The sequence below is a fragment of the Oncorhynchus mykiss genome, chromosome 16 (assembly GCF_013265735.2).
Source record: "Oncorhynchus mykiss isolate Arlee chromosome 16, USDA_OmykA_1.1, whole genome shotgun sequence".
Taxonomy (NCBI): domain Eukaryota; kingdom Metazoa; phylum Chordata; class Actinopteri; order Salmoniformes; family Salmonidae; genus Oncorhynchus; species Oncorhynchus mykiss.
In genome coordinates, this window is record NC_048580.1 from 58,316,237 (window position 1) to 58,343,627 (window position 27,391).

Sequence of the window (27,391 nt, forward strand, 5' to 3'; positions counted from 1 at the left end):
TATCTAAACCCATTATAATCCTATGGGAATGGGATCCTTGCTACAAAATAAACGGCAGGTGAAATATGATACCACAGGCCTATGGGTCATTAGGCCTAATGATATTGTATGTTTAACTAGAGATGTTGCATAAAGATGACTGGATTATGTCTTAATGAGCGGGTTTATAATGAAGACATTAATTTAGAGACAAAACCTAGCGACCTTGTCAAGAGGTTCGGACCTCTTGGCGTAATTGTTGACAGTCGCTGGACCTGGTTTTGAGTCCCGTTTAGGGCTACCCCACAAATTCGCTGTTGGTGTCTGTGAGGCCATCGGAGAGGCGTGTTCATGTGAGGGAATTGGTATAGAGACGCTTTGGGACATGCAGTTCTGAAGGAAAGGGGTAATGTAGCGACTTTGTCAAGAGGTTCGTAACCTCTTTGCATAACTGTTAAGGTTTTGGCTTGACAGTCACTGGACGCGGGTTCAAGTCCCGGTCGGGGCTACCCCCTGAATTTGCTACAATATATTGTATAATGTGTTTGTAGGCTATGTGTTTATTGGGCTGGGATGATCATAATCATTTACTAGTGTTGTTTGTAGAAGTCTCTACCCTCACATCAACCACTGTGTTCCTCCTACTCAGTAAGACTTGTGTCCTTCCTTTCTGGATAAATTAGGTCTGACCACAATCTCTACAATTATCACCCTACCCGAGAGAATAGCAGATTTCTAATGCCAGTTTCCATGGAGATACATTTTCTGCCACTTGTTACAATGCGTTCTACACTTGGTGCAGCGTATAGCTTAGAGCTGTGGAGGAGCAGCATGACATTTAATGACATTGCCTGAGGGAAAGAGCACCTCTGAGGCCAATGTGTTAGGTGTGAGAACAAGATTCATGCCCTACTATAATAGTGACGTAAAATACAGTACAGCGTCATCATTAGTCTAGTGTTTTCCTTCGTATTTCACAGTACATCATTTGTCTGACAATGGCTTTTAAGGACGTTATCAAACACTCAAGACAGAGCAGGGAATTCATTATGATATCTCAAGTGAACAAGAAGCCTACATACAAATTGGCAGTAGGCACAGTGACATACAGCATTTAACCCATGTTAAGGTTTTGCATTTCATGTCTTAAGTCTATATTTTCTAGTGAATTCGTTGATCAATTCCAAGAGTAATGCATTTTATAAATATTGACACCACAATATGTACAATTGACAAAATGGGTTACCAGCTAATACAGCAATACCATACACATTTTTTATTGGAATCTAAGTCTTTTTAATTTGTGTATGCGAACCATTTGTATTTTTTATTAACTTTTGTCAAATACTATTACAAATACTCCCCCAAATATTAAACAGTGCTGCAGTATATTGTATACTATTTGACTATACTAATTCATATTATTTTACACCATCAAAGCCATAGAAAAGACTGATGATCAGTAGCCTATCTGAAAAAAATAATTAGAGAGCATGGTATTATGCGAATTAATCTAATGGCAGCAAGAGCAAATCTCCGGCAATCATACATTGTGCAGACCTCTACACACCCACATTAAAAACCATGCTCGTCATGTGCAATAGTAAAGATAGGTAAATATTTCCAAAAATACTGTGTTTAAAACACCTCTAGTGGGAAATCTACATGGATGAATCAGAATGGCTGCATGGGATCTTTCCTCAGCTAAATTAGCTGCTTAACAGGCATGGGGAGGAATCCATCACATGGCAACATGAAGGAGGGGGTTAACACTACAGCATGCGCTGGTGTCCCAGAGGACTGCTGCTGCCACTTGCCTGCCTCTCCTTCTGCAAGCCACACTGAGAGCAGACCAAACAGCCATTTTCTCTCTCCATTCTCATAGCTTGTATTAGGCATAGGCAACTGCGGACACAGAGATAACATAAGAAGAGAGAGGGTCAGGCTGTGTTGGAGGTTTCCTCTATATTACTACCTCGTGCATTTCCTTTAGAAACCTCTCTTCCCCTTTTTTTTGCAGTGGTATGAAAAGACGTGATGCCTGTGAGGCAGTACATAATGGGGGAGGGGTAGAGGAGGCAGACACGACACAATACGAATGAGTGGGAGTAGGGAGGAGAGAAGAGGGAGGGAGAGAGTGAGCATTTCTTGCAGTCGTTCAGGCTAGCAGAGAGGCATGCGATTGGCTGAGGGGGAGAATAGCGTCACGGCCACAGTGAGGGGAGCTCTGAGGATGCACGGCTGAGCTGGGAGGAAACATTACATTCACTGGGAGTTTGCATGGAGAAGAGCTGAGCCTTCAACCAGCTGCACCCTGGGAAGTGGCGCCTTCTGCAAATTAATCAGTCCCTCAGGTGACATCATTTGGCCTCTACCGTTCCCCTAAGGACTCTTCACATCCAGCCCTCGTTGATTCGTCTGTTCTGTCTGCTCTAACAGCCCTCCATCTTCTCCAGCCATGAACTACCTGCGCCGACGCCTCTCTGACAGCACCTTCATCTCCAACCTGCCCAATGGCTACATGACAGACCTCCAGAGGCCTGACCCTGCTCAGCCTCCACCCCCAGCTACAGCAGGCCCAGCCAAGTCTCCCACGGCTGGGACCACGCCGCCCGCCACCTCCCCTACCCCCTCCCCTGCCCCAGAGAGGAAACCCCAGCAGTCCCAGTCCAGTGGGGCAGGTTTCTTCAGCTCCATCACCAACGTAGTCAAGCAGACTGCGGCCTCGGCAGGACTGGTGGAGCAGACCACGGTCACGACACCCAAGAAGTTTAAGATCCTCCTGGTCATCGACGAACCACAACAGGAATGGTGAGGCAACATGCTGTGTCTTGCTGCAAAATGATGTAATGTAATTATGTGAATTATTGTGTTGTTGTATGTGTTGTTTGTGTTCTGTAACATTGGAGCGGCTCTTGGCCAGGTCACTGGTGTGAAACTGATCATCTGCTCAGGTTCCTTCTTGAAAAGAGGAGCTCTCAGATGGTCCTGGCTTGTGGTAAAGAAAAGGTTAAAACAACCTGTCAGCCAACAAGTATGGCGTCCAACTCCGCTTATAAGATTTGAACAGGTTACTGCTGTGGATGGTCTGATGCCAGTGCAGGTCGCTCTAATAACAAAACACAGATGCAGCTACTCAGGAGGAGACGAGGAAACAAAGTCCACTGACTCACCATGTTAATGACATTACAGCATCAGGGAGTCTTTTTATGGCTTGCCTCATCTAAATACGGTGGTTTCCTGCAGTAATTGACAGGCATTCAGGGGTTTATGCCCTTTTTGACATGATTGAAATGTCAAAAAGACAGATTGGCATTGCAGCAGGAGGAAAATTCTATATGTTTTGAGGATGTTTGACTTGGTATTCCAAGAAACCCATGTGAATTCTGCTGCTATTTTTAATATTAGGTCAGTTTCTTGCAACCACCTGTGAGCATGCGCCAGACTTAAACCCATTTAATTGATGAGTCTGATCAACCCAATGTACTCTAACACGGCTTTGCATCATTGTTGAGAAAGGCAATTTCATGATATTCAACAGCCAGTGAGAGCATGGGAAAATGCATGTGTGTTTTCGCTACTGAGTAAAGACTGCAGTGCTTTCCAGTCATCAGTGAGGTTTCCTTTCCCTTCCCGCTCAATGATAGGATCCCTGGTCACATGACCACCTGTCCACAATTACAGAGAGTCAATCCACAGAATTTATCTTTGGCCAATCATGCAAAGACAACACATGGCATCATTGTAGGAATAGGTGATACACATAGGCTAGTAGTAGCAATAGAAATGGAGCTAAAAGGGATGGTATGTGTGTGCTCTGCGTTACAATGCTAGTTCAGACGGACACCTCTCTTTAATGCTGTGTGTTGAGGAGGCAGGCAGGAGAGAAGGCAGATCATGACATGAATCCAAAGAGCAAATAGCATATATTAAAGGCCTAATGCAGCTGTTTTTTGTGTCAATATCAAATAATTTCTGGACAACAATTAAGTACCTTGCTGTAATAGTTTTGCATTAAAATGGTCAAAAAGAAACAGAAATAGCTTCTAAGCAAAATAACTGTTTCTCAAGTAAGAATTTAGCTAGGATGGTCTGGGAGTGGTCTGAGTAAGGAAGGGGAGTGATATGTAATCAGAAAACTAGCTGTTATTGGCAGAGAGGTTTGGAGCTCTCTTTGTTATTGGTTTATATAAACTTATACTGCCTGGTGATGTCACCAGGCAGCCCTGCAGATTTAGAATGCAAACCCTGCAGATTTAGAAGTATATTTCATCAGCTGTTGTACAATATGATACAAAACACAGGAAAACTGAATTCTGCACTGGGCCTTTAAAGGGATGGCACAGCAGCACTGACAGGTAGCTATTGCCTCACCTATAAGAGCTACTTTACATCAAGCCTCTTTTTCCAATGTTCCGTAAAATGTATAGCAACTGCAGTGTTGTGAGTGAGAGGATTTACTTATTATATACTATATGGTGGCAAGGCGGATTTATGCAGTAAGGAATTCTACAGAACCTTTCAGTGACAGACAAAAACTTATATAACTGTCTGCACAGCATCCCACGCCAGACATCCTTCTTCATGTCGCATATCCTGCTTTGAAGAGGTAATTGCGAGATATATTGTAGATAGTGGGCCTACATGATCACATAGCAGAGTCCTGAAGAAGGTAGGATGAAGATGTTTTTAGATTTTGTGATTCTTGCTATGTGTTTTGTCTTGTGAATTCAAATTAACTAGATATATTTGCATCAGCTGATTTTCCTCAGACATGTGCAGCTATATACAGTGGTCTATATACAGTGGTCTGTATACAGTGGTCAATGTGCAGTAGGCTATATACAGTGGTCTATATACAGTGGTCTATATACAGTGTTCTATATACAGTGGTCTATATGCAGATGGAAACTGTAGCCTGAGGGACACATCTGCATTTAGATGACATGTTGCTTTCTGGAGAGTGGCTATTCTAGGAGTCCTGTGTGTATGTATGATTCATCTCACCATGCAAAATGGCTGCTATCACAATAACAAAGGCAGAGTGGACAGATTCTGTTTATTGGCATATGGCATACTTCAGATGCATTTATGATATTGATGTGTATGTTGAATCATTGCAAGCTCCTTTTAACAATAATGATCGCTATGCTTGCACTGCGGATATAGCCTGAGTAATGCTAGATATTTGAATACACGTCACATTGTATCACGTCTGAGGGTGCCCATTAAGGTAATAGAAACCCAGATAAATCCTAGTAAGATCATACTCATGTCATTTTAAATGATGCCATGTCTTTTGGCTCCACATAACAGCAGACAGTCAACAACCTGAGAAGAAACGTAATCATTGTTTTCTTATGGGATATGGGAATGCATCTATAATCATTAAATGTACCTGGATTGTTTTCGGTCTAATACCACATACAGTAATGCGAATCATGACCGGACTATCTGCACTGACTCCATTTTGCACTGACTCTATGCACACTCACAGGACTATCCACACACTCAGACATACTTACACTAACATACACACATACACTTATATACACACACACACACACACATAACCCACACACATATATATACACACGCATACAGATGCCCCACACACACACACACTTTCACACATGTACACATTCACTCATCATATACACTGCTGCTAATTTGTTTTTTAAATATTATTATAATAACTATTATTATTATCTATCCTGATGCCTAGCCACTTTACCCCTGCATTCATATACAGTACCTACCTCAAATACCTCATACCCTGACACATTGGTATGGTATTGGTACTCCCTGTATATAGCACCATTCTTGCATGTTTTTTATTTCTCTTGTGTCTTTACTCAATTATTTTGAACACTGCATCGTTGGGAAAGAGCTTGTAAGTAAGCATTTCCCTGTAAGTTGTATTCACCGCATGTGACAAATAGCATTTGATTTGACATCAAAAGACTGGAATTTATCAAAAGGTCAACAGTTATGGAAACATTGAAGACATCTGAGTAAATTATGTTACCTTTCACAAATCATCTGTAGAGCCATCAGCTGAAAGATCTCTCCAGCTAAGCATTTCATTGTTAGTCTACACTTGTTATTCATTAAGCGTGTGACGAATAATACAATTTGATTTGATTGTTTTTGATTTTATTTGAAGCCTCTCCTGGCATCGTTGGCTGTCTCCCTGTTTCATGTTTCCGCCACTAGAGAGACCTGCCACTAGCTCCCAATGCCTGCCTCAGGCTCAGCATCATGGCTACATTACATGTGTCTACAATAACAGTGAGTCAGTTCTGAGGCCCTCTCAACTTTTATACTCTTTGGGATTGGTGACAACAGCAATGTGTTAAACAATAGGAGAGCTAGCTAGGGAACGTTTGCCTCTGTCTGATTGCTCCATTGATTGTGTAATTTCTCGTTACACTTTGGCCTTTTAGCTTGCGGTTGTATTTCATAAGGATGAGCAGTTTCTGACTGTAGGGTTTTACTTTTGTGTCGACATTAGCTTGTCTTTCAGCGCCCAATAAAATATATGTATTAGCATGTCTGGTGGTGATTCATTGTTCATTTAGTTTACGGATGTCACCATGAAGAGCATAGGCCCAATTACAGATATGGATGTGATGAATATATAATCACGTAATTGTCTTTGAGTCTAGAATCCTGGAATACAGGATATTCTGTTTGAACAAGAATAGTATTCAACCCATAAAATGATCAGATATCTACGTCAGACAATATATTACAACTTTAGTGTTTCCAGCATCTCCTCTGTTTTCAGATCTGATTGTTTTTAGTCTGTAGGCCAACCTCATGTGGTATCAGCTCTGAACTCTTGGCTAAAGGGGGTTTGAGGGTTGTGTTTCAGAGTGAGATGGGCTGTTTCTGGGTCAGAAATGTTGTGCCCTGTGCAAGAGATAAAGACAGAGGCTGACAAGCCGCAGTATAGTAGCCTTAGGACAGAGACTGAAATGGAATCTGACAGGAATACTTCAGACTCACACAACAGAAGGCTAAGCTAGGCTATGACCACTGGTTTCAGGCCTCAACACAAACCTGCTGCTGATTATTATGGTAGCAATGCGCTAAAACATCTTTCACAGTTTATGTCCTTATTATTATAGTTATGAATGTTGTTGCTAACAGTCCTTGTTTCTTGGCATTATCACTTCAGGGATTTAAGAAACCTTTTCTCCTACTCAACTATCTTAATAAGACTGTTGATTAGTTGTTGCTATGGACAAATTAACTTGCTAGAAACCAAACAGAGATGAAAACAGAATGTTCTGAAAATGTGATAAACTGGAGAATAGCACACTAGTATAATGACCAAAGCTAGCCTCAGTGACAGTGATTGTGCCAAATCATCCCTCCATTAGTGTGATTATATATTTAGCTAATCTAATGAAAATTGATTTCGAAGTAATTGCTCTAAGAATGGGTAAAATAATTCACAGTGTCAGGTTCTCTGTGGGAATGCCATTTGTCTTTCTGGGGCATAGCAACTGTGATATTCTAGCTTTTTTGTGAATACATCCTGGCTCCTGTAGTCATATGAAAGGGCATTTTTTTCAGCATGATGACACTCTCCCACTGTGTACCACATATATTATGCTGTCCTTGTAGGAGAGATCATGGCTCTAGGACTGACCCCAGGCCTGTATATCAGATCGACCGTCTGACACTGCTGCCTTCAAATGCCTCTTATGCTAGCTTTACATTTACATGAACTCCTCTTTCCATGTACGCCATGAAGTGTACAATTCCCTTGTCCAAATATGTACAGTGCCTTGCGAAAGTATTCGGCCCCCTTGAACTTTGCGACCTTTTGCCACATTTCAGGCTTCAAACATAAAGATATAAAACTGTATTTTTTTTGTGAAGAATCAACAACAAGTGGGACACAATCATGAAGTGGAACGACATTTATTGGATATTTCAAACTTTTTTAACAAATCAAAAACTGAAAAATTGGGCGTGCAAAATTATTCAGCCCCCTTAAGTTAATACTTTGTAGTGCCACCTTTTGCTGCGATTACAGCTGTAAGTCGCTTGGGGTATGTCTCTATCAGTTTTGCACATCGACAGACTGAAATTTTTTCCCATTCCTCCTTGCAAAACAGCTCGAGCTCAGTGAGGTTGGATGGAGAGCATTTGTGAACAGCAGTTTTCAGTTCTTTCCACAGATTCTCGATTGGATTCAGGTCTGGACTTTGACTTGGCCATTCAAACACCTGGATATGTTTATTTTTGAACCATTCCATTGCAGATTTTGCTTTATGTTTTGGATCATTGTCTTGTTGGAAGACAAATCTCCGTCCCAGTCTCAGGTCTTTTGCAGACTCCATCAGGTTTTCTTCTCCCACCTCAGCTGTAGATCTCTGCAGTTCATCCAGAATGATCATGGGCCTCTTGGCTGCATCTCTGATCAGTCTTCTCCTTGTATGAGCTGAAAGTTTAGAGGGACGGCCAGGTCTTGGTAGATTTGCAGTGGTCTGATACTCCTTCCATTTCAATATTATCGCTTGCACAGTGCTCCTTGGGATGTTTAAAGCTTGGGAAATCTTTTTGTATCCAAATCCGGCTTTAAACTTCTTCACAACAGTATCTCGGACCTGCCTGGTGTGTTCCTTGTTCTTCATGATGCTCTCTGCGCTTTTAACGGACCTCTGAGACTATCACAGTGCAGGTGCATTTATACGGAGACTTGATTACACACGGGTGGATTGTATTTATCATCATTAGTCATTTAGGTCAACATTGGATCATTCAGAGATCCTCACTGAACATCTGGAGAGAGTTTGCTGCACTGAAAGTAAAGGGGCTGAATAATTTTTCACGCCCAATTTTTCAGTTTTTGATTTGTTAAAAAAGTTTGAAATATCCAATAAATGTCGTTCCACTTCATGATTGTGTCCCACTTGTTGTTGATTCTTCACAAAAAAATACAGTTTTATATCTTTATGTTTGAAGACTGAAATGTGGCAAAAGGTCGCAAGGTTCAAGGGGGCTGAATACTTTCGCAAGGCACTGTATATCTGCATCTGCCTTCTACACATTTAGCATGACTCCGTGAACGACTGTGTATGAAGGCAGTACCGTGGTGTCAGAGGTTGTCGAGCTGGAGTTGATCTGTCTATGATGCACTACAGCCAAGGGCCCAGGACAACACATTATCTGTTATTAAAGTGTTATCTAGGGAACAGTCTTCCTTTGTGAAACCCTGACAGAAATGGGACAGCACTCACTCACAGAATGGCTGCTCAGTGCAATATCATCCTGCCTCAGAAGGAAACATCAAATAAAGCAGCACTTCTATTCCCTAGCTGCTCTTTGCCTGCTACCTGTTGGAAGTGGCATGGCAATTTCCCCTCGACTGACAGACTTTCAAATAGCTTTAAGATTGCGTACTCACTAGTGGTTCTATATTGAGTTTGTGCGTTGTAGGAATGAAGCATGTAGGCGAGATCACCATTACCATTATGCTGGAAGTATCACAAATATGGCATGCTGAAGATGCCTCTTCAGATCTTATTGATATACTAGCATGGTGAGATGAGTTGGACTACTGCTTGAGCTTCTCTGTTTCAGAGGTTTGGAGATAACGTAGAATAAAAGTAATTTCCTGAAGTCAGAAATAAACACCAATATATAGGAGATTATAAACTGGGTTGTTCGAGCCCTGAATGATGATTGGCTGAAAGCCGGGATATATCAGACCGTTTACCATGGGTATGATAAAACACGTATTTTTACTGGTCTAATTACGTTGGTAACCAGTTTATAATAGCAATATGGCAACTCAGGGGTTTAAAGTATATGGTCAATATACCACGGCTAAGTGCTGTATCTAGGCACTCCGCGTTGGGTCGTACATAAGATCAGCCCTTAGCCGTGGTATATTTGCCATATACCACACTCACTCAGACCTTATTGCTCAATTAGAGTGGCAATCAGGAATAGAAGCTTCCCCTAACCTTTGATAAAGGATCAGATGGTTACAGTTAGGATTGGGTCTGTCTTGTGACAGGAATGCTGTGCTATACAGGGACAGATGGAACTGTCTCACTTATCAGACAAGTGTCAGAGGTTTGCTCTTGCCTCTTACAGTAGAGAGACAGCGATAGCCATTACTCATTCACTCGGTGTCGTAAAGTGGAGGTCACATACTGACTAGGAAAATTAAGACAAAATAGGCCTGTTAGTCAGTTTGCCTTTGTTTGACATATTAATCTAAAACAGCTAATCAACAAAGGCAGTTAGTCCCAGCCGCTCTGTCGTCCTGCCCAGCCCTCTCTCTCTTTCTCTCTCACACTCATAATCGTTAAAAGTCTATCTAATTAACATAACACAAAAATCCCCATAAAAATCTGTCAATTTAAGACAGAGATATGTTTTTTTTGCATGAGCTGCGTCTCAATCCACAGTATGCGCCTGTGTCGGCCTTCCGCATTTGGGGTGGAACGTGACAGAGCTACAGCGCTGTTTGTAAGACCAGGAGACATCCCGAAAATGGGTCTTTTCACGAAAACATATGTAGCGTCTGAACTCCTATGACCACTCAATGAAAAGATGATACTTTCACGAACGCGATGGTGCTTCTCTGTTTTGCTCTACGACCCCCACAAGCTCAACAGGACCCGTCTGAAGCCGGTACCACAGATCTGTGTATGGAGGTAGTTTTGTACCAACAAAAAAAGGGGTTAAATATGTGTCCAAAAAAAGATAACATATCCTGTGTTTTCCTATACTGTAGATATAGGAAAGAGACTTCAAAACCTTATTCCTTATGATTAATTTTTTGACTGTCTATTTTGCCATTTCTGAATGTGTTATTCAATGTGTTTCTATGGGCCTTAGTAGTAAAGCCCACATTCAATATTTAATCAAATCAATATTTATTTTTTATATAACTACAGGGGTCCTAAAATTCTACATCAAATAGCTAAATGATCCATGGTATGACCATCTTAAAATTATTCCATATGTTAGCTTAGTAGCTGCTACCCCCCCACTCACTCACTCAGTCTTTTCTGTCCCGTCTTGGACTTGGGCATAGATCATTTGAGTATTAGAGCTATTACAGGACATTGGTATGCACCATTTGTTTTTTTCTCCTTACGAATGCTTCTTCACATAATATGTTCCTTAATATTTAAAGGGTAGATTGTAATTATACATTCATAGGACTATAATGGATGGCTGGATAAAAGCTCTCACAGACAGGAGGCATTACTTGAGCTGTACTCCTCTAACTGGAGTGAACTAATACTCGTCAGTAGCTGCATCAGACTGTCCTCTTCTAGAGGACAAACCTCAACCTTCATCACAATATCAGCCTCCTTCCTCTATCTAGATCTCTAACTACTCATCACTATGGGAACCACACTGATTTATAAATAATGTAAAAATGTCTCTACCTACAGAGCACCTGTTGTTCTGAGCACAGGTCGTTTTCCAGACATTTTACATGGATCACTTTGAAATATCTAGCCACTGTATTGCTGTTATTGATAGACATATTATGGCCCTACACAAGTGGCATGTACTTCATTCAATGCAGGAAGGTGTTATTCGCATGTGCAGTGGTCCGGGTGGTCAGGGTTTAATCATCTCTGTCAATGCATAGGCCTATGTAAAGTAACCAGCTGCTGTTTGAACCTGGGCCTCCTGGTCGCAATAAAACTGTGTTAACTTGCTGCGCTAAATCCAAAGCATTAGCTAGGGAAACTAATGCAGGTATTCAGGAGTCAGCGACGGTTACTCATCATGTGAGTGTGATTCTGAACCCCCTCCGCTATACACATACATTCATCCTCCACAAGTAGGAACTGAATCAGGGAGACAGTCGTGACACCCATTCCTTACACCAACACGGACCTATCTAAAATGTCAGACATTGTCATTGAGGTTCTGTCTCTGAGTCGTGTCTTAGGCTGCACCACATATATCCATGTATCATAACACGGATCATCTACAGGATTTTCATTCCCTGTGTCTCTGCTGCTGTGACTCGTATTCAGAGGATTGTTTTCCTCCACAGCCACAGATAAATCCCCGACTCAAATTAGATCAGCAATAAATTATTCAGCCAGTCCTCACTAGGGTGTGTTTGACATACGGTACTGACGTGAAACAAACAAGTAGCAAATATATCAAATCATTTTTCCCATTGTATTTTTCTTCTGCTAGTAGACTTTGCTGCACACTGCTATGTGTCATTTCAATAGAAAGTGGAAAATATGCTGGTCATTGAAACCTTGTATGGCTCTACTGTAGGCCTAATTGCATCACATTTAGATTACTTTGGCCATTGAACTATACAGCAACATTTTAGAGAAGGTTTGTCATAGGACTATTTGGGTTTTTAGACCTCCATAGAGAACAGCCATTTTGTAATCTTTAGTGGAGGAATATCCCATTGATATTGTACACTACTCTACAGCACGGTTCCAGTTGAGGTTTTGTCCGTTGAAAAGCTTGACATAGTTCATTGGCTAGGAGCAACACCGTGGCAACATTGAGGAGAGGCAATGCTTTCAACAGTCCCCTGACACCTAGTTTGTTTCAGGTCACCAAGTTTGTCTCCATTGATTAACCTCCCTTCCTATCGCTCATCACTTTAAGAGCATGACGAAGGTCTCCTCTCTTTGTCCGTTAGGCGCCAGGGTAATGGTTGTGGTTAGAGCGTTGGACTAGTAACCGGAAGGTTGCAAGTTCAAACCCCCGAGCTGACAAGGTATAAATCTGTCGTTCTGCCCCTGAACAGGCAGTAAACCCACTGTTCCTAGGACGTCATTGAAAATAAGAATTTGTTCTTAACTGACTTAAATAAATCAATAAATAAAAAATCAATAAATGTGTGTGTTCAATAATGGCCAGCCTGCCTGTCTGCAGGGAATGAGTGCCAGTACCTCTGTAGCTTGATGCTAAGCGGATATTAACACTGGATGCATTCAGTAGACTAAGATCCACCAAACAAACACTTTTTTCTTGGACAAAGACCAAGATCATTTTATGGAATTATAAAATGTATCTCGTTCCGAGGGCTTTTGACTACAATGCACCATTCAGTAACGATCCACTAGATGGAAGCAAACGCTGCAACACTTACATTTCATAAAGGACAAAAACAAATCAAAACATAAAGTGATTAGTAGTGAATATGTCACTACCTTGACTTTATCACGTTAACAATTCTCCATGACATGTTTATCTGAGGGGAATGTGTCACAAGACAGAATGTTTGGGTAATGGTGTGGTGTGTATTTAAAGTCTTTGCTCCATAAAATCCATATTGATACATTTTAAAGTCAATGAAGTGTCTTATTCAATATTTGTGATTGTAAATTGATGGAAGGTGTTCACAGAGAAACGTGATCACAAGGACTCAATAGCAGAAGGATCTATCAGTGTTATCTCATCATGTCCTCTAAAGGTTCATCAATTTATCTTCCCTGTTGCCTAGGGCCAAACTCTTCAGAGGGAAGAAAGTACACAGAGATTATGACATCAAAGTCGAACAGGTAAGCCTCATTTGGCAAACTGCATCGATTTACTTTTGGCACCTGTCTCAGATAGAGTTGTCTACATAGAAACTTTTATTCCATTCCAGCCAATACATATATAGCTCCACCCACCAGCCTCCTCTGATCTGTGCCGTATTCATAACTATTGATATACGTTCAGTTAATCAGATGGATCTGTATGTTTTTCTACCATGCAGGCTGAGTTCAGTGAGATCAACGTCATAGCGCACTCCAACGGGTCCTGTAATGTGGACATGCAGGTTCTGAGGAACGGTACCAGGGTGGCCAGGTGAGACACGTGCAGATGTGCGCATGCACGCACACACACACACACACACACACACACACACACACACACACACACACACACACACACACACACACACACACCACAAGACACACACCACATAGACACTTTTTCATAAGCAACACACTCAATACTCCAACATGGAATCTGAAAATGTGACATGGTTCACTTTACATGTGAAGGTCAACCCAGTTTTAATTTCTCTCTGAAGCATCTGTGTATTTATGTTTTACAGGTCATTCAAGCCTGACTTTGTCCTCATCCGCCAACACGCCTTCAGTATGACCCAGAATGAGGACTTCCGTAACATGATCATTGGTCTGCAGTATGGGGGCATCCCCAGTATCAACTCCCTGGAGTCCATCTACAACCTGTGCGACAAGCCCTGGGCGGTAGGAAGACAGAAGGCTGGCTGCGTGCAATGCGTGAGACTTGTTTATTTGTGTCTTAAGTCAGTGGCATAACTTCACTAATGGATGTCTGTTTGTCTCTAGTTTGCACAGCTAATAAGCACCTACAGGAAGCTTGGTGCAGAGAAGTTCCCTCTGATCGAACAGACCTTCTATCCCAACTACAAGGAGATGGTGAGAACGTAATCATGTCTTCTATAATGTAGCCGTTAATGTGGACTTGTTTTTCTTCATTGTATCATGAAACCAGGCATAAAACAATCATGTCTGACGGTTTATCACTCAGGTTACCATGCCAACGTTTCCTGTAGTTGTGAAAATTGGACACGCTCACTCGGGAGTAGGAAAGGTAATGATGTTATTAAGGCTTGATGTTGTTATTCTGTAGACTGTGGGGCTGCTAGTGGAAGGTGGTGTGTGTTGTGTCCAGGTGAAGGTGGATAACCACAGTAAGTTCCAGGACATAGTCAGTGTGGTGGCTCTCACCCAGACCTACACCACCACAGAGCCCCTCATCGACTCCAAGTACGACATCAGAATTCAGAAGATTGGCAGTGACTACAAGGCTTACATGTACGTACTATTCCTCATTTTGTATTCATGATTATTCCTCTGTTGTAAGCAAATGTAAACATCTGGGAACCTTTAAATGTTCCACATTTAGCATAAGGATCTGACTTTTTTTCCAATAATCTAGAAGTGTAATCGAATTAATCCAAGACTATTGAATTTGTGAATCCTTGAATTAACAATCAACAGGGATGTTTACCATTTGTATAATGTCTCATACGTTATAGGAGGACCTCAATCTCTGGCAACTGGAAGAGCAACACAGGCTCAGCCATGTTGGAACAAGTGGCCATGACTGACAGGTATGAGTCCTTAACAGCAGTACAGCATCACTGACAATGCTTCCTTTCTAAAAGGACAAGACAAGGGAATCTCAGACAATGGCCTGTCTCATTACCAAAGTCAATTATCATTCATGTAGCTCATTATGCTACAATGTAAATGGCTGTATTGATTCAAGTTAGCACTCTGTACTGTGTTCTCTCTGAATGATACAAAATTGATAAGCCATTTGAGTAATTACACTCCTACATGCAAATTATCTCTATTAAATAGCATCACACTTCTCCTTGTATGTGACACTATGTAAGACCACTTAGTGTCAGATCTGTACTCCTTGGCCTGTGTTCAGGTACAAGCTGTGGGTTGACACCTGCTCAGAGATCTTCGGAGGGTTGGATATCTGTGCTGTCAAAGCCATTCATGGAAAGGATGCGAAAGATTACATCACTGAGGTAGGTGTTCCCTAGTAAGTGTAAAATTCACAGCGCCTGAAATATTGCAGGAATTTTTATGATTAATTATTTAATTATTTAATTATTCAGCTGCTCTCAACACACTGAGGCAGTTCTCTTATTAAATATTTTGAAATATTCAACATCTTTGTTAACCAATGTATTGATGTATTCCATATCCTTGTTAGGTCGCTATCTGGTTGTTATGGGAACAGCAGCCTAGACATGTTTCACAGATGGCACAACTGTTGAGAACATGGGATGGTATCCAAACATAGTTCCGAACCATTCAGTTAAACCTTCACTTTAACCAAATGTGATTCACAATCTACTGTCCTTCCTCCATAACCTACTCCACGTCCATCTTCTTTTCCTCTGGTAGTATTACCATCTTCCGTGTGTGTCAGGTGGTGGGGTCGTCCATGTCGCTAGTAGGAGAGCATCAGGCAGAGGACAGGCAGCTCATCACTGACATGGTGATAGCCAAGATGAACCAGGCAGTAGGACGGACACCCGCGGGGTCCTCTAACAGACCAACCACCATGCAGCCATCACAGGTATGGTGCAGTAGGCTACATACACCACTGTATGGGAATATGATCAGTCATAGTCTCACAGGCTTTTAGGAAATCCTGTTTGAGAGCCTTTACCTGTATTACAGTTCAGTGTATAACATCCATATTACTGTGTCTTAGTAACTAGTGTATACATTTTGTTTATAGCCTTTGTGTATTACCAGATTTGTATAAAACCAACATTGGATCCATATTCTTGTTTGAAAAGTACATTGTTTAAAGCAGTATGAAAACAGAACTGTGTCATAAGGACATTTAACTGTAGTGTCTCTGGGAGTATCACTTAGTTTTATGTGTTTGCAGAGTGGTGGCCAGAAGGACCTGGTGGTTGATCCCAAGACTGGCGCTACACGCCCTCCTCAAGGTTGTCTGCAGTACATTCTCGACTGTAATGGCGTTGCAGTGGGGCCAAAACCCGTCCAGGCCAACTAATTAGCCCGCCAGAGAGGAAGTCTATGTAATATTGAAATGATGATGACGTACATTAGCTGAACACAAAGCAGAGAGGAGGGGAGGGGGTTGGGGAGTGGAGAGACGGTAGACGGACTGAGATCTGGCTGGTGTTAGTTTGGTCCAGAATGTACTGCTGGCATGGACAGTGTTTTTCCTCTATGCAGTGTCAAGATGTACTGTCCACTTGTTTCCCTGTTGATTTAGTGTGCTTGTAACGGTCGCCTCTGTTTCTCTGTAGCCGTGGTTTTCTTTGGGGCTGTTGTTGACGGTGTAATAAGCAGATTGTGCCTACACTGAGTCCAGTGCTGCTGTGTGTGCCCAATGTTTGATTCAGTCCTTATTCATAATCTGACCTCCCTCTAAACCCCCCTGTTTATTTCTCCATTTTGGTGTGTACTTTTAGATATTGTCAAACTGGTTTATCGTGCAGTTTGACGTTTGTGTATATGTCAATATGTAAATGTGTGTGCGTATGACTGTATTGGTGATTATTTTCATACATTTACTAATATAATAGGTATTTCTTTTTGGTTTTGCATGAATGATACGAAGGAAGGTAACAGTATGTTTTTAAATGTCAGATGATCAATCAGGATGTTTCTTTAGTGACATCACTGGTATAGTTCCAAACTACTGTCCCTGTGATTTATGCATTGTGAATGTGTCATAATATGGAATACATATTGTATAGGTTCTACATAAACAACCAAGTGTTAGTGCCAAGAAAGCTGATGAGCACACCAATACATACAGCCAGATCACATCTAAGTAGACCTTCGTTGATTAGGAGGTTGGAGACATGAAACGTAGTTGCTGTTCCTTTATCCATTATTAGCAGATAGACTACCCATACTACGCTCAGTGAAGGTTGCTATTCAACCGACTCCTAGCAAGACAGTTCTTTGACAGTTCTATAAACTGTCTCTATGCACAGAACACAGCCATAGATGTCTTCATGTGTATGAGGACAAACATATTAGATAACTTACAAAATTACAATAGACTACTCTAGCTTTTGAGAGAAAATAAATATTTGACTTTTGTTATCACTCAGCACTTATAATCACAGTCCCCCACTGTAAATATATGGGACTGGTTTGTGGCAGCTGCAGTTGGATCAGGAAAGAGGAGAGCTTGTGGTAGAGTTAGAGAGTAACTGTGATAGTAGAATGCTCTCATTAAGATTTGTTAACAGAATGACTCTAGAGTTGTGTCCATTATCTAATAAGATTACAGTAATAACCATTTCCTCTTAGGCCTATGATGCATGTGTTTGTGATATTTCAGGAAGTAAAGTAATCCAATTAGTCCTGTCACTTTCAATTATGTTGTCAAGTAGAAAAACTAAATTGTGCTTCAGTAAAATAGTCAAGGTTTTACATAATATATTTAAATGACTAGGTATAAGGTTTCTGATATCTCCATACACATATCGTCCAGGCTTAATATCAATGACCGTAGTGGCGTGGCCATGATGATGGTGATGCTGCTGTGTATTGCAGTGATGATATGCGTGGAGTTATGCTTATGTTACTGCCATTTAAAGATTCTTTGACATATTTGCCTTATCATACTCATACTGAGTTAATGGAGAGTGCAATATATATATGTTTTTAACTATATATTCTTTATATTTTTAGTACCAGATCTTCTACCATAATCTATTCATAGAGCTATATTCACAAGTGGGATGCAAACATTTTCCCATAGCTAACACGGTTGTAAATGAAAAACACTTGCATTAAGTAGTAGTTATTAGAAGCCATGCATGTGTCCTATTTGGTGAAACTAAGAATACATCTACATCAAGATAATTGTAAATGTGTGTCCCATTCTAAAACACTTTGTTACTAACAGAATTATACAAACAAACTATGTTTGTCAAGCTCAGTGTGCAAGTTATTTTCCTAGGTGTATGAAATAACATTGTGTCTGTGCAGATAGCCTAACCCAGTGAGTAACCCTGTAAAAGCCTTGCCTGTGGCTTTATGGTTTTGTGTTTTCATTTGTGGAGTAAAATGCCATGACGCTCTATCCATCTACAAAAGTGAGGATAGAGCGGCGCCACCAAGGTCCTTAATAGTTGCATAGTGACATAGTTGTTGTGTAATTGATTGATTTAAAGGAGTAATTGTCGGGGGAAATTCAAAATCAGCCATCCTGCCCAGGTGAAAATCCTTTGCTAGTTGAGATTTTGCAGCTATTTGGGACCAGGGTTGCTACTACCTGTTAAGTGTGCACTCTTGGAACTAGTGTTGAACTGTTTGAAAAAGTCCAGTACAGATAACAATATATTATAGAAACAGACCCCACATTGATATTTTCCCCCTGTCACTGGCAATAAAGCTTCCTTTGCAATATATGTTCAGTCTGTGTTGCCGTATTTGTTATGGTTGTATAAAAAATACTAGGCCTATATCAACGAGCAAATCAGCCTATATTGTGTCACTATGTACAGTATATATATTGGAAAGGGAGACTCCTTTAAAATGTCAGTTTATAGAAAGATATGAGGAGCAAGAAGACCAACAAACACAGGTGAAGAAAGGCCTACTAATGGTAGTCAAAGTATGTATTTATCATATCATATTATTAAAGTTTGGAAAACCAAATAAATGAGCAAACATATTGGTTTGTCAAAACCCCTCCATCTATACCCTCATGAAGCATGTGCACCCCACATTGCATTGCTTCTCATGCATGACAGATATCTGCATTATTGTAACATCCTATCCTCCCTGCTTTGTGTTTCTTTATCTTGTAACTTTTACCTCCTCCATTGACCAGTGTTGATTCTAGACTGTCTACTGTTATTGTCACATGGTTTTAGGGACAAAATGACCAATACAAATGTGAAAAGGGTACAGACTAAAATTCAAAGCCTTTGGTACATGATTCAATATACTCTCTCCCCTGCAAAAGTGTGATCATATCATTAAGTATTTCTTGTACTAAAATTAGAGGGCTGTCTGGAACCCCAAGGATCCCTATTACAAAGTCCCAGGCCTGCTCCAAAGTCATCGCCTAAAGCTTCTGCTAAAGACTCAAGCCAGAGGCCTACCTCAACCACATAGCAGCCCCATCCCCAGTCAGCGAGTCAGGCCAAGCCCAGACCAGGAGGACTGGATGCTCAACAACCACTACCACCTCCAGCACAGCCTGACAAGCCTGCACAACCAAGACAGCTCAACTCAGCACCTCAGGTCCAACCCGAGTCCCAGGCTCCTCCACAGGCCTCAGTCCAACCCCAGCCTGAGCCACAGGCCCAACCCCAAAATGAATCACCGACTCAGGCACAAGTAAAGGCCACCAGTCCTGAGAAGAACCAGCCTCCAGTGGTAGAACAGCCAACAGTAGAGGAAAAGGCACAGACACATCCACCGCTGAAGTAAGAGTACATTGGCAGCAACACTTTGAATATACAGTGCCTTGCGAAAGTATTCGGCCCCCTTGAACTTTGCGACCTTTTGCCACATTTCAGGCTTCAAACATAAAGATATAAAACTGTATTTTTTTGTGAAGAATCAACAACAAGTGGGACACAATCATGAAGTGGAACGACATTTATTGGATATTTCAAACTTTTTTAACAAATCAAAAACTGAAAAATTGGGCGTGCAAAATTATTCAGCCCCTTTACTTTCAGTGCAGCAAACTCTCTCTAGAAGTTCAGTGAGGATCTCTGAATGATCCAATGTTGACCTAAATGACTAATGATGATAAATACAATCCACCTGTGTGTAATCCAGTCTCCGTATAAATGCACCTGCACTGTGATAGTCTCAGAGGTCCGTTAAAAGCGCAGAGAGCATCATGAAGAACAAGGAACACACCAGGCAGGTCCGAGATACTGTTGTGAAAACGTTTAAAGGCGGATTTGGATACAAAAAGATTTCCCAAGCTTTAAACATCCCAAGGAGCACTGTGCAAGCGATAATATTGAAATGGAAGGAGTATCAGACCAATGCAAATCTACCAAGACCTGGCCGTCCCTCTAAACTTTCAGCTCATACAAGGAGAAGACTGATCAGAGATGCAGCCAAGAGGCCCATGATCACTCTGGATGAACTGCAAAGATCTACAGCTGAGGTGGGAGACTCTGTCCATAGGACAACAATCAGTCGTATATTGCACAAATCTGGCCTTTATGGAAGAGTGGCAAGAAGAAAGCCATTTCTTAAAGATATCCATAAAAAGTGTTGTTTAAAGTTTGCCACAAGCCACCTGGGAGACACACCAAACATGTGGAAGAAGGTGCTCTGGTCAGATGAAAACAAAATTGAACTTTTTGGCAACAATGCAAAACGTTATGTTTGGCGTAAAAGCAACACAGCTCATCACCCTGAACAGACCATCCCCACTGTCAAACATGGTGGTGGCAGCATCATGGTTTGGGCCTGCTTTTCTTCAGCAGGGACAGGGAAGATGGTTAAAATTGATGGGAAGATGGATGGAGCCAAATACAGGACCATTCTGGAAGAAAACCTGATGGAGTCTGCAAAAGACCTGAGACTGGGACAGAGATTTGTCTTCCAACAAGACAATGATCCAAAACATAAAGCAAAATCTACAATGGAATGGTTCAAAAATAAACATGTCCAGGTGTTAGAATGGCCAAGTCAAAGTCCAGACCTGAATCCAATCGAGAATCTGTGGAAAGAACTGAAAACTGCTGTTCACAAATGCTCTCCATCCAACCTCACTGAGCTCGAGCTGTTTTGCAAGGAGGAATGGGAAAAAATGTCAGTCTCTCGATGTGCAAAACTGATAGAGACATACCCCAAGCGACTTACAGCTGTAATCGCAGCAAAAGGTGGCGCTACAAAGTATTAACTTAAGGGGGCTGAATAATTTTGCACGCCCAATTTTTCAGTTTTTGATTTGTTAAAAAAGTTTGAAATATCCAATAAATGTCATTCCACTTCATGATTGTGTCCCACTTGTTGTTGATTCTTCACAAAAAAAATACAGTTTTATATCTTTATGTTTGAAGCCTGAAATGTGGCAAAAGGTCGCAAAGTTCAAGGGGGCCGAATACTTTCGCAAGGCACTGTACCTAGTTTTGACGTAATTACAAGGTTAAACCAAACATAATAGCCTGTATCTAATAACTATAATAACTATAATACTCTACAGTCAATTGGTGATGTTATTTGGTATTTGGCTTACTACTTCTTCTGATTATAATCACTACAAAAACATTTTCAGTAAATCTCAGTCCCTGACCAATGCCTTTGGCCTGAAGGAAACATCCTTCTTTCGCACAGCCAGTGAAGACGTGGCCAAGGCCGAGACCATACGCAACTTGAGGAAGTCTTTTGCAGGTCTGGCTCTCTGACTAGACACAGTGCAGGTTGACTAACCCTGAAACAGAGGGAATGAAAAGTGGTGTAACGAAACCAGTCTCTGTTTCATTGACCTCTGTATCACAAAGTGTTACAATAACCTTCTTCCTGTTTATCTAGATACATATATGCTATTTCATTATAGGAATATTGAGTGTGCTCAGAGGTAAGGTTAAACAACATAGTGATGCAGGCTAAGGCTACAATCAATGACATGATTTAAGGGGTGCTTATATTTGTCCTGAGATGTACACTACCGTTCAAAAGTTTGGGGTCACTTAGAAATGTCCTTGTTTTTGAAAGAAAAGCACATTTCTTGTCCATTAAAATAACATCAAATTGATCAGAAATACAGCGTAGACATTGTTAATGTTGTAAATTACTATTGTAGCTGGAAACAGATGATTTGTTATGGTCTACAGAGGCCCATTATCAGCAACCATCACTACTGTGTTCCAATGGCACCTTGTGTTAGCTAATCCAAGTTTATCATTTTAAAAGGCTAATTGATCATTAGAAAACCCTTTTGCAATTATGTTAGCACAGGTGAAAACTGTTGTCTCGATTTAAAGAAGCAATAAAACTTGCCTTCTTTAGACTATTTGAGTATCTGGAGCATCAGAATTTGTGGGTTTAATTACAGGCTCAAAATGGCCAGAAACAAATAACTTTCTTCTAAAACTTGTCAGTCTACTCTTGTTCTGAGAAATGAAGGCTATTCCATGCGAGAAATTGCCAAGAAACTGAAGATCTGGTACAACGCTGTGTACTACTTCCTTCACAGAACAGCGCAAACTGGCTCTAACCAGAATAGAGAGAGAAGTGGAAGGCCCCGGTGCACAACTGAGCAAGAGGACAAGTACATTAGAGTGTCTAGTTTGAGATGCCTCACAAGTCTTCAACTAGCAGCTTCATTAAATAATACCCGCAAAACACCAGTCTCAATGTCAACAGTGAAGAGGCAACTCCGGGATGCTGACCTTCGAGGCAGAGTTCCTCTGTCCAGTGTCTGTGTTCTTTTGCCCATCTTAATCTTTTCTTTTTATTGGCCAGTCTGAGATATGGCTTTTTCTTTGCAACTCTGCCTAGCATCCCGGAGTCGCCTGTTCACTGTTGAGACTGGTGTTTTGCAAGTACTATTTATTTAATAAAGCTGCCAGTTGTCCCCCCCCCCCCCCCCCACATTCTGAAATTGCATTTTTGATACAAAACAAGGCAACAGTGTGCTTTAGGACCATGCAGATGCATCCAAGCGGTCAGGTAGACTGTTTGGAATGTTTATCTGACTGAAAAATAAAATGTATGAATAAATAAATGATGCCCCCCCCCCCCCCACTTCTAAAACCAAAGTTGTGCCCCTGATATTTATATACTATAGTATTCACTGTAGTGTTTTAGCGGACTTTACTGTAGTATTTAGTGTAGTGTTTTTGCGGACATGAATGTAGTATTTCCTGTAGTGTTTTTGCAGACATTACTGTAGTATACTGTAGTATTTACAATAGTGTTTTTGTTTTATTATCTTTGACATAGAAGTGGCTGCTTTCTCCTTGAGGAAACCTACTGGACAAACACTAAAATAACAAATGTTCTATGACCTGTAGGTAGATAGGACTGGAGTCTAGTTCAGTGCTGCTGCTCTTTTCTATAACCTGTAGGTAGATAGGACTGGAGTCTAGTTCAGTGCTTCTGCTCTTTTCTATAACCTGTAGGTAGATAGGACTGGAGTCTAGTTCAGTGCTGCTGCTCTTTTCTATAACCTGTAGGTAGATAGGACTGGAGTCTAGTTCAGTGCTGCTGCTCTTTTCTATAACCTGTAGGTAGATAGGACTGGAGTCTAGTTCAGTGCTGCTGCTCTTTTCTATAACCTGTAGGTAGATAGGACTGGAGTCTAGTTCAGTGCTTCTGCTCTTTTCTATAACCTGTAGGTAGATAGGACTGGAGTCTAGTTCAGTGCTGCTGCTCTTTTCTATAACCTGTAGGTAGATAGGACTGGAGTCTAGTTCAGTGCTGCTGCTCTTTTCTATAACCTGTAGGTAGATAGGACTGGAGTCTAGTTCAGTGCTGCTGCTCTTTTCTATAACCTGTAGGTAGATAGGACTGGAGTCTAGTTCAGTGCTGCTGCTCTTTTCTATGACCTGTAGGTAGATAGGACTGGAGTCTAGTTCAGTGCTTCTGCTCTTTTCTATAACCTGTAGGTAGATAGGACTGGAGTCTAGTTCAGTGCTGCTGCTCTTTTCTATGACCTGTAGGTAGATAGGACTGGAGTCTAGTTCAGTGCTGCTGCTCTTTTCTATGACCTGTAGGTAGATAGGACTGGAGTCTAGTTCAGTGCTGCTGCTCTTTTCTATAACCTGTAGGTAGATAGGACTGGAGTCTAGTTCAGTGCTGCTGCTCTTTTCTATGACCTGTAGGTAGATAGGACTGGAGTCTAGTTCAGTGCTGCTGCTCTTTTCTATAACCTGTAGGTAGATAGGACTGGAGTCTAGTTCAGTGCTGCTGCTCTTTTCTATGACCTGTAGGTAGATAGGACTGGAGTCTAGTTCAGTGCTTCTGCTCTTTTCTATGACCTGTAGGGAACACAATATATGGTCTATACTTCGCATGTAGGTTTATCACTCATGGGTGGCACCCAAGTGACCGGACGCCTAAGGCAATTGTTTCATGAACGGCTCGCAATGGATATTAACCCCTTCGTACCCGCTCCCATAGTCTATAATTCTATATAACCTTGTAACACGTGTACAGGTAGACCACAAAGGCCATCCCTGATTGACAAAGGATCAATTACCCTGATTAGAAGCGCCTGGACTGTGCTCACCTGAATCTTACCAATGTTGTTCTGATTGTAAGATTTGAATCTGTACACTGAAGAAGGCAAAAGCAGAAACGTCTGTGTATGTTACACTCCTGATACAATAAAATGATAAAAATGAAGAAGTAAGCGTTACGCAACATATTTTTTTCACACAAACAATTGGGATATGGGGGAAGGGAATGGGTGGAGGTATATGCAAATGAAATACTGTAGTATTACTATAGTTAAAAACTGTAGTGTTTTTGTGAACACTAATATTTTTTGTAGATAAAATTGTAGTATTCTACAGTATACTACAAAATTCTACAGTAAGTACTACACATGATCGAGGGATACTACAGTGTGTAGTTTATTCTACAGTGCACTACCAAATTATAAAGTAATTAATACATGATTGAGTGATACTACAGTGTGGAGTATAGTATTCTACAGCATACTACAAAATTCTATATTAAAAGGATACTTCGAGATTTTGGCAATGAGGCCCTTTATTATGCTAGCAGATACTGTACCAACATTGCGCTAATGCTAGTTAACATTGGCTCCCTTCATACTGAGGGACACAGAGACATAAAAATGGTATCCACAAGTTCATCTGGCTCTGGAAAAGTAGATTAAATCCCGAAGTATCCCTTTAAGCACTACATGATGTGGAGCATATTATTCTCGAATATAATACAAAATTCTGTAGTAAGCACTACACAATAGTAGTAAGCACTACACAATAGATATTACAGGGTGTAGCATAGTATTCTACAGTATATTATATAGTAAGTACACATGATTAAGGGATACTATTAATCATACAGAATATTAAATATAGGCTATTTTAGTGGAATAGTAATAAACATTTGTCTTTCAGGCTCCCGAGTGGCACAGTGGTCTAAGGCACTGCATCTCAGTGCCAGAAGCGTCACTACAAACCCTGGCTCGATTCCAGACTGTTTCACAACCGGCCGTGATTGGGAGTCCCATTGGGTGGCGCCAGATTTGCCCAGCGTTGTCCGGGTTTGCCTGGGGTAGGCCGTCATTGTAAATAAGAATTTGTTCTTAACTGACTTGCCTAGTTAAATAAAGGTTACATAAATTGTAAACCGTATTGTTTGCATGATTAATTACACTGATTTGTTTCTCTAAAGGCCTATGGTCTCTGCATTAGAAATGCAGAAGCAACCTATAGAATTCCATGTAAAGTGCTGTTTCTTGTGAGTTTAAAATGAATAGATTATACATGTAGCTACATTCGGACAGTTTATTAGGTACACCCATCAAGTACAAGGTCGGACCCCCCTTTTCCTCCAGAACAGCAATCTACAAGTTGTTCGGAAACGTTCAACAGGGATGTTGGTCGATGCTGACGCGATGGCATCACTTCCATCTCATCCCAAAGATGCTCTATTGGGTTGAGGTCTGGCCACTGTGCAGGCCACTCAAATAAACTGAACTCGCTGTCATGTTCCAGGCAATGTTTTTCCACTCCTCAATTGTCCAGTGTTGGTGATCACGTGCCCACTGTGGCCGCTTTTTCTTGCTTTTAGCTGATAGGAGTGGAACCCGGAGTGGTCGCCTTCTGCACACCACGTTTGTGGCCCGCCTTTTAGCTGACAGGAGTGGAACCCGGAGTGGTCGCCTTCTGCACACCACATTTGTGGCCCGCCTTTTAGCTTGTATGATTCTTGTCATTCTCCTTCAACCTCTCTCATCCGCTGACTGGATGTTTTTTGTTTGTCACACCATTTCGGGTAAGCCCTAGACACTGTCATGCCTGGCACCAACTATCAAATCAAATCCAATTTTATTTGTCACATACACATGGTTAGCAGATGTTAGTGTGAGTGTAGTGAAATGCTTGTGCTTCTAGTTCCGACAATGCAGTAATAACCAACAAGTAATCTAGCTAACAATTCCAAAACTACTACCTTATAGACACAAGTGTAAGGGGATAAAGAATATGTACATGAAGATATATGAATGAGTGATGGTACAGAGCGGCATAGGCAAGATACAGTAGATGGTATTGAGTGCAGTATATACATATGAGATGAGTATGTAAACAAAGTGGCATAGTTAAAGTGGCTAGTGATACATGTATTGCATAAAGATGCAGTAGATGATATAGAGTACAGTATATACATATACATATGAGATGAGTAATGTAGGGAACATTATATTAGGTAGCATTGTTTAAAGTGGCTAGTGATATATTTTACATAATTTCCCATCAATTCCCATTATTAAAGTGGCTGGAGTTGAGTCAGTGTGTTGGCAGCAGCCATTCAATGTTAGTGGTGGCTGTTTAACAGTCTGATGGCTTTGAGATAGAAGCTGTTTTTCAGTCTCTCGGTCCCAGCTTTGATGCACCTGTACTGACCTCGCCTTCTGGATGATAGCGGGGTGAACAGGCAGTGGCTCGGGTGGTTGCTGTACTTGATGATCTTTATGGCCTTCCTGTGACATCGGGTAGTGTAGGTGTCCTGGAGGGCAGGTAGTTTGCCCCCGGTGATGCGTTGTGCAGACCTCACTACCCTCTGGAGAGCCTTACGGTTGAGGGCGGAGCAGTTGCCGTACCAGGCGGTGATACAGCCCGACAGGATGCTCTCGATTGTGCATCTGTAGAAGTTTGTGAGTGCTTTTGGTGATAAGCCAAATTTCTTCAGCCTCC

General features: G+C 41.3%; 1 protein-coding gene across 2 annotated transcripts; it reads left to right on the plus strand.

Annotated features, from left to right (window-relative positions):
• Positions 1-1,794: 1,794 nt before the first annotated feature.
• On the plus strand, positions 1,795-18,928 carry LOC110492411 (synapsin-2). Of its 2 annotated transcripts, XM_021566705.2 has the most exons (12): positions 1,798-2,333; positions 2,436-2,790; positions 13,457-13,514; positions 13,715-13,806; positions 14,060-14,216; positions 14,319-14,408; positions 14,521-14,583; positions 14,665-14,807; positions 15,032-15,106; positions 15,436-15,538; positions 15,946-16,095; positions 16,417-18,928. In XM_021566705.2, the coding sequence occupies exons 2-12, from the start codon at positions 2,438-2,440 to the stop codon at positions 16,543-16,545; spliced, it is 1,413 nt and encodes a 470-aa protein (XP_021422380.2). In that variant the 5' UTR covers positions 1,798-2,333; positions 2,436-2,437; the 3' UTR covers positions 16,546-18,928. The 2 variants fall into 2 exon arrangements, 1 of the variants encoding a protein (XP_021422380.2); XR_005036562.1 differs by having other exon boundaries at positions 1,795-2,790; positions 15,921-16,095; positions 16,417-16,557.
• The last annotated feature ends 8,463 nt before the right edge of the window (positions 18,929-27,391 follow it).

Bases quoted from the DNA above. Each gene is read 5' to 3' on its own strand.
- LOC110492411 (XM_021566705.2), top strand. From the start codon at position 2,438: ATGAACTACCTGCGCCGACGCCTCTCTGACAGCACCTTCATCTCCAAC. The intron at 14,584-14,664 runs GTAATGATGTTA...TGTTGTGTCCAG, and splicing joins CTCACTCGGGAGTAGGAAAG to GTGAAGGTGGATAACCACAG. The intron at 15,107-15,435 runs GTATGAGTCCTT...GCCTGTGTTCAG, and splicing joins CAAGTGGCCATGACTGACAG to GTACAAGCTGTGGGTTGACA.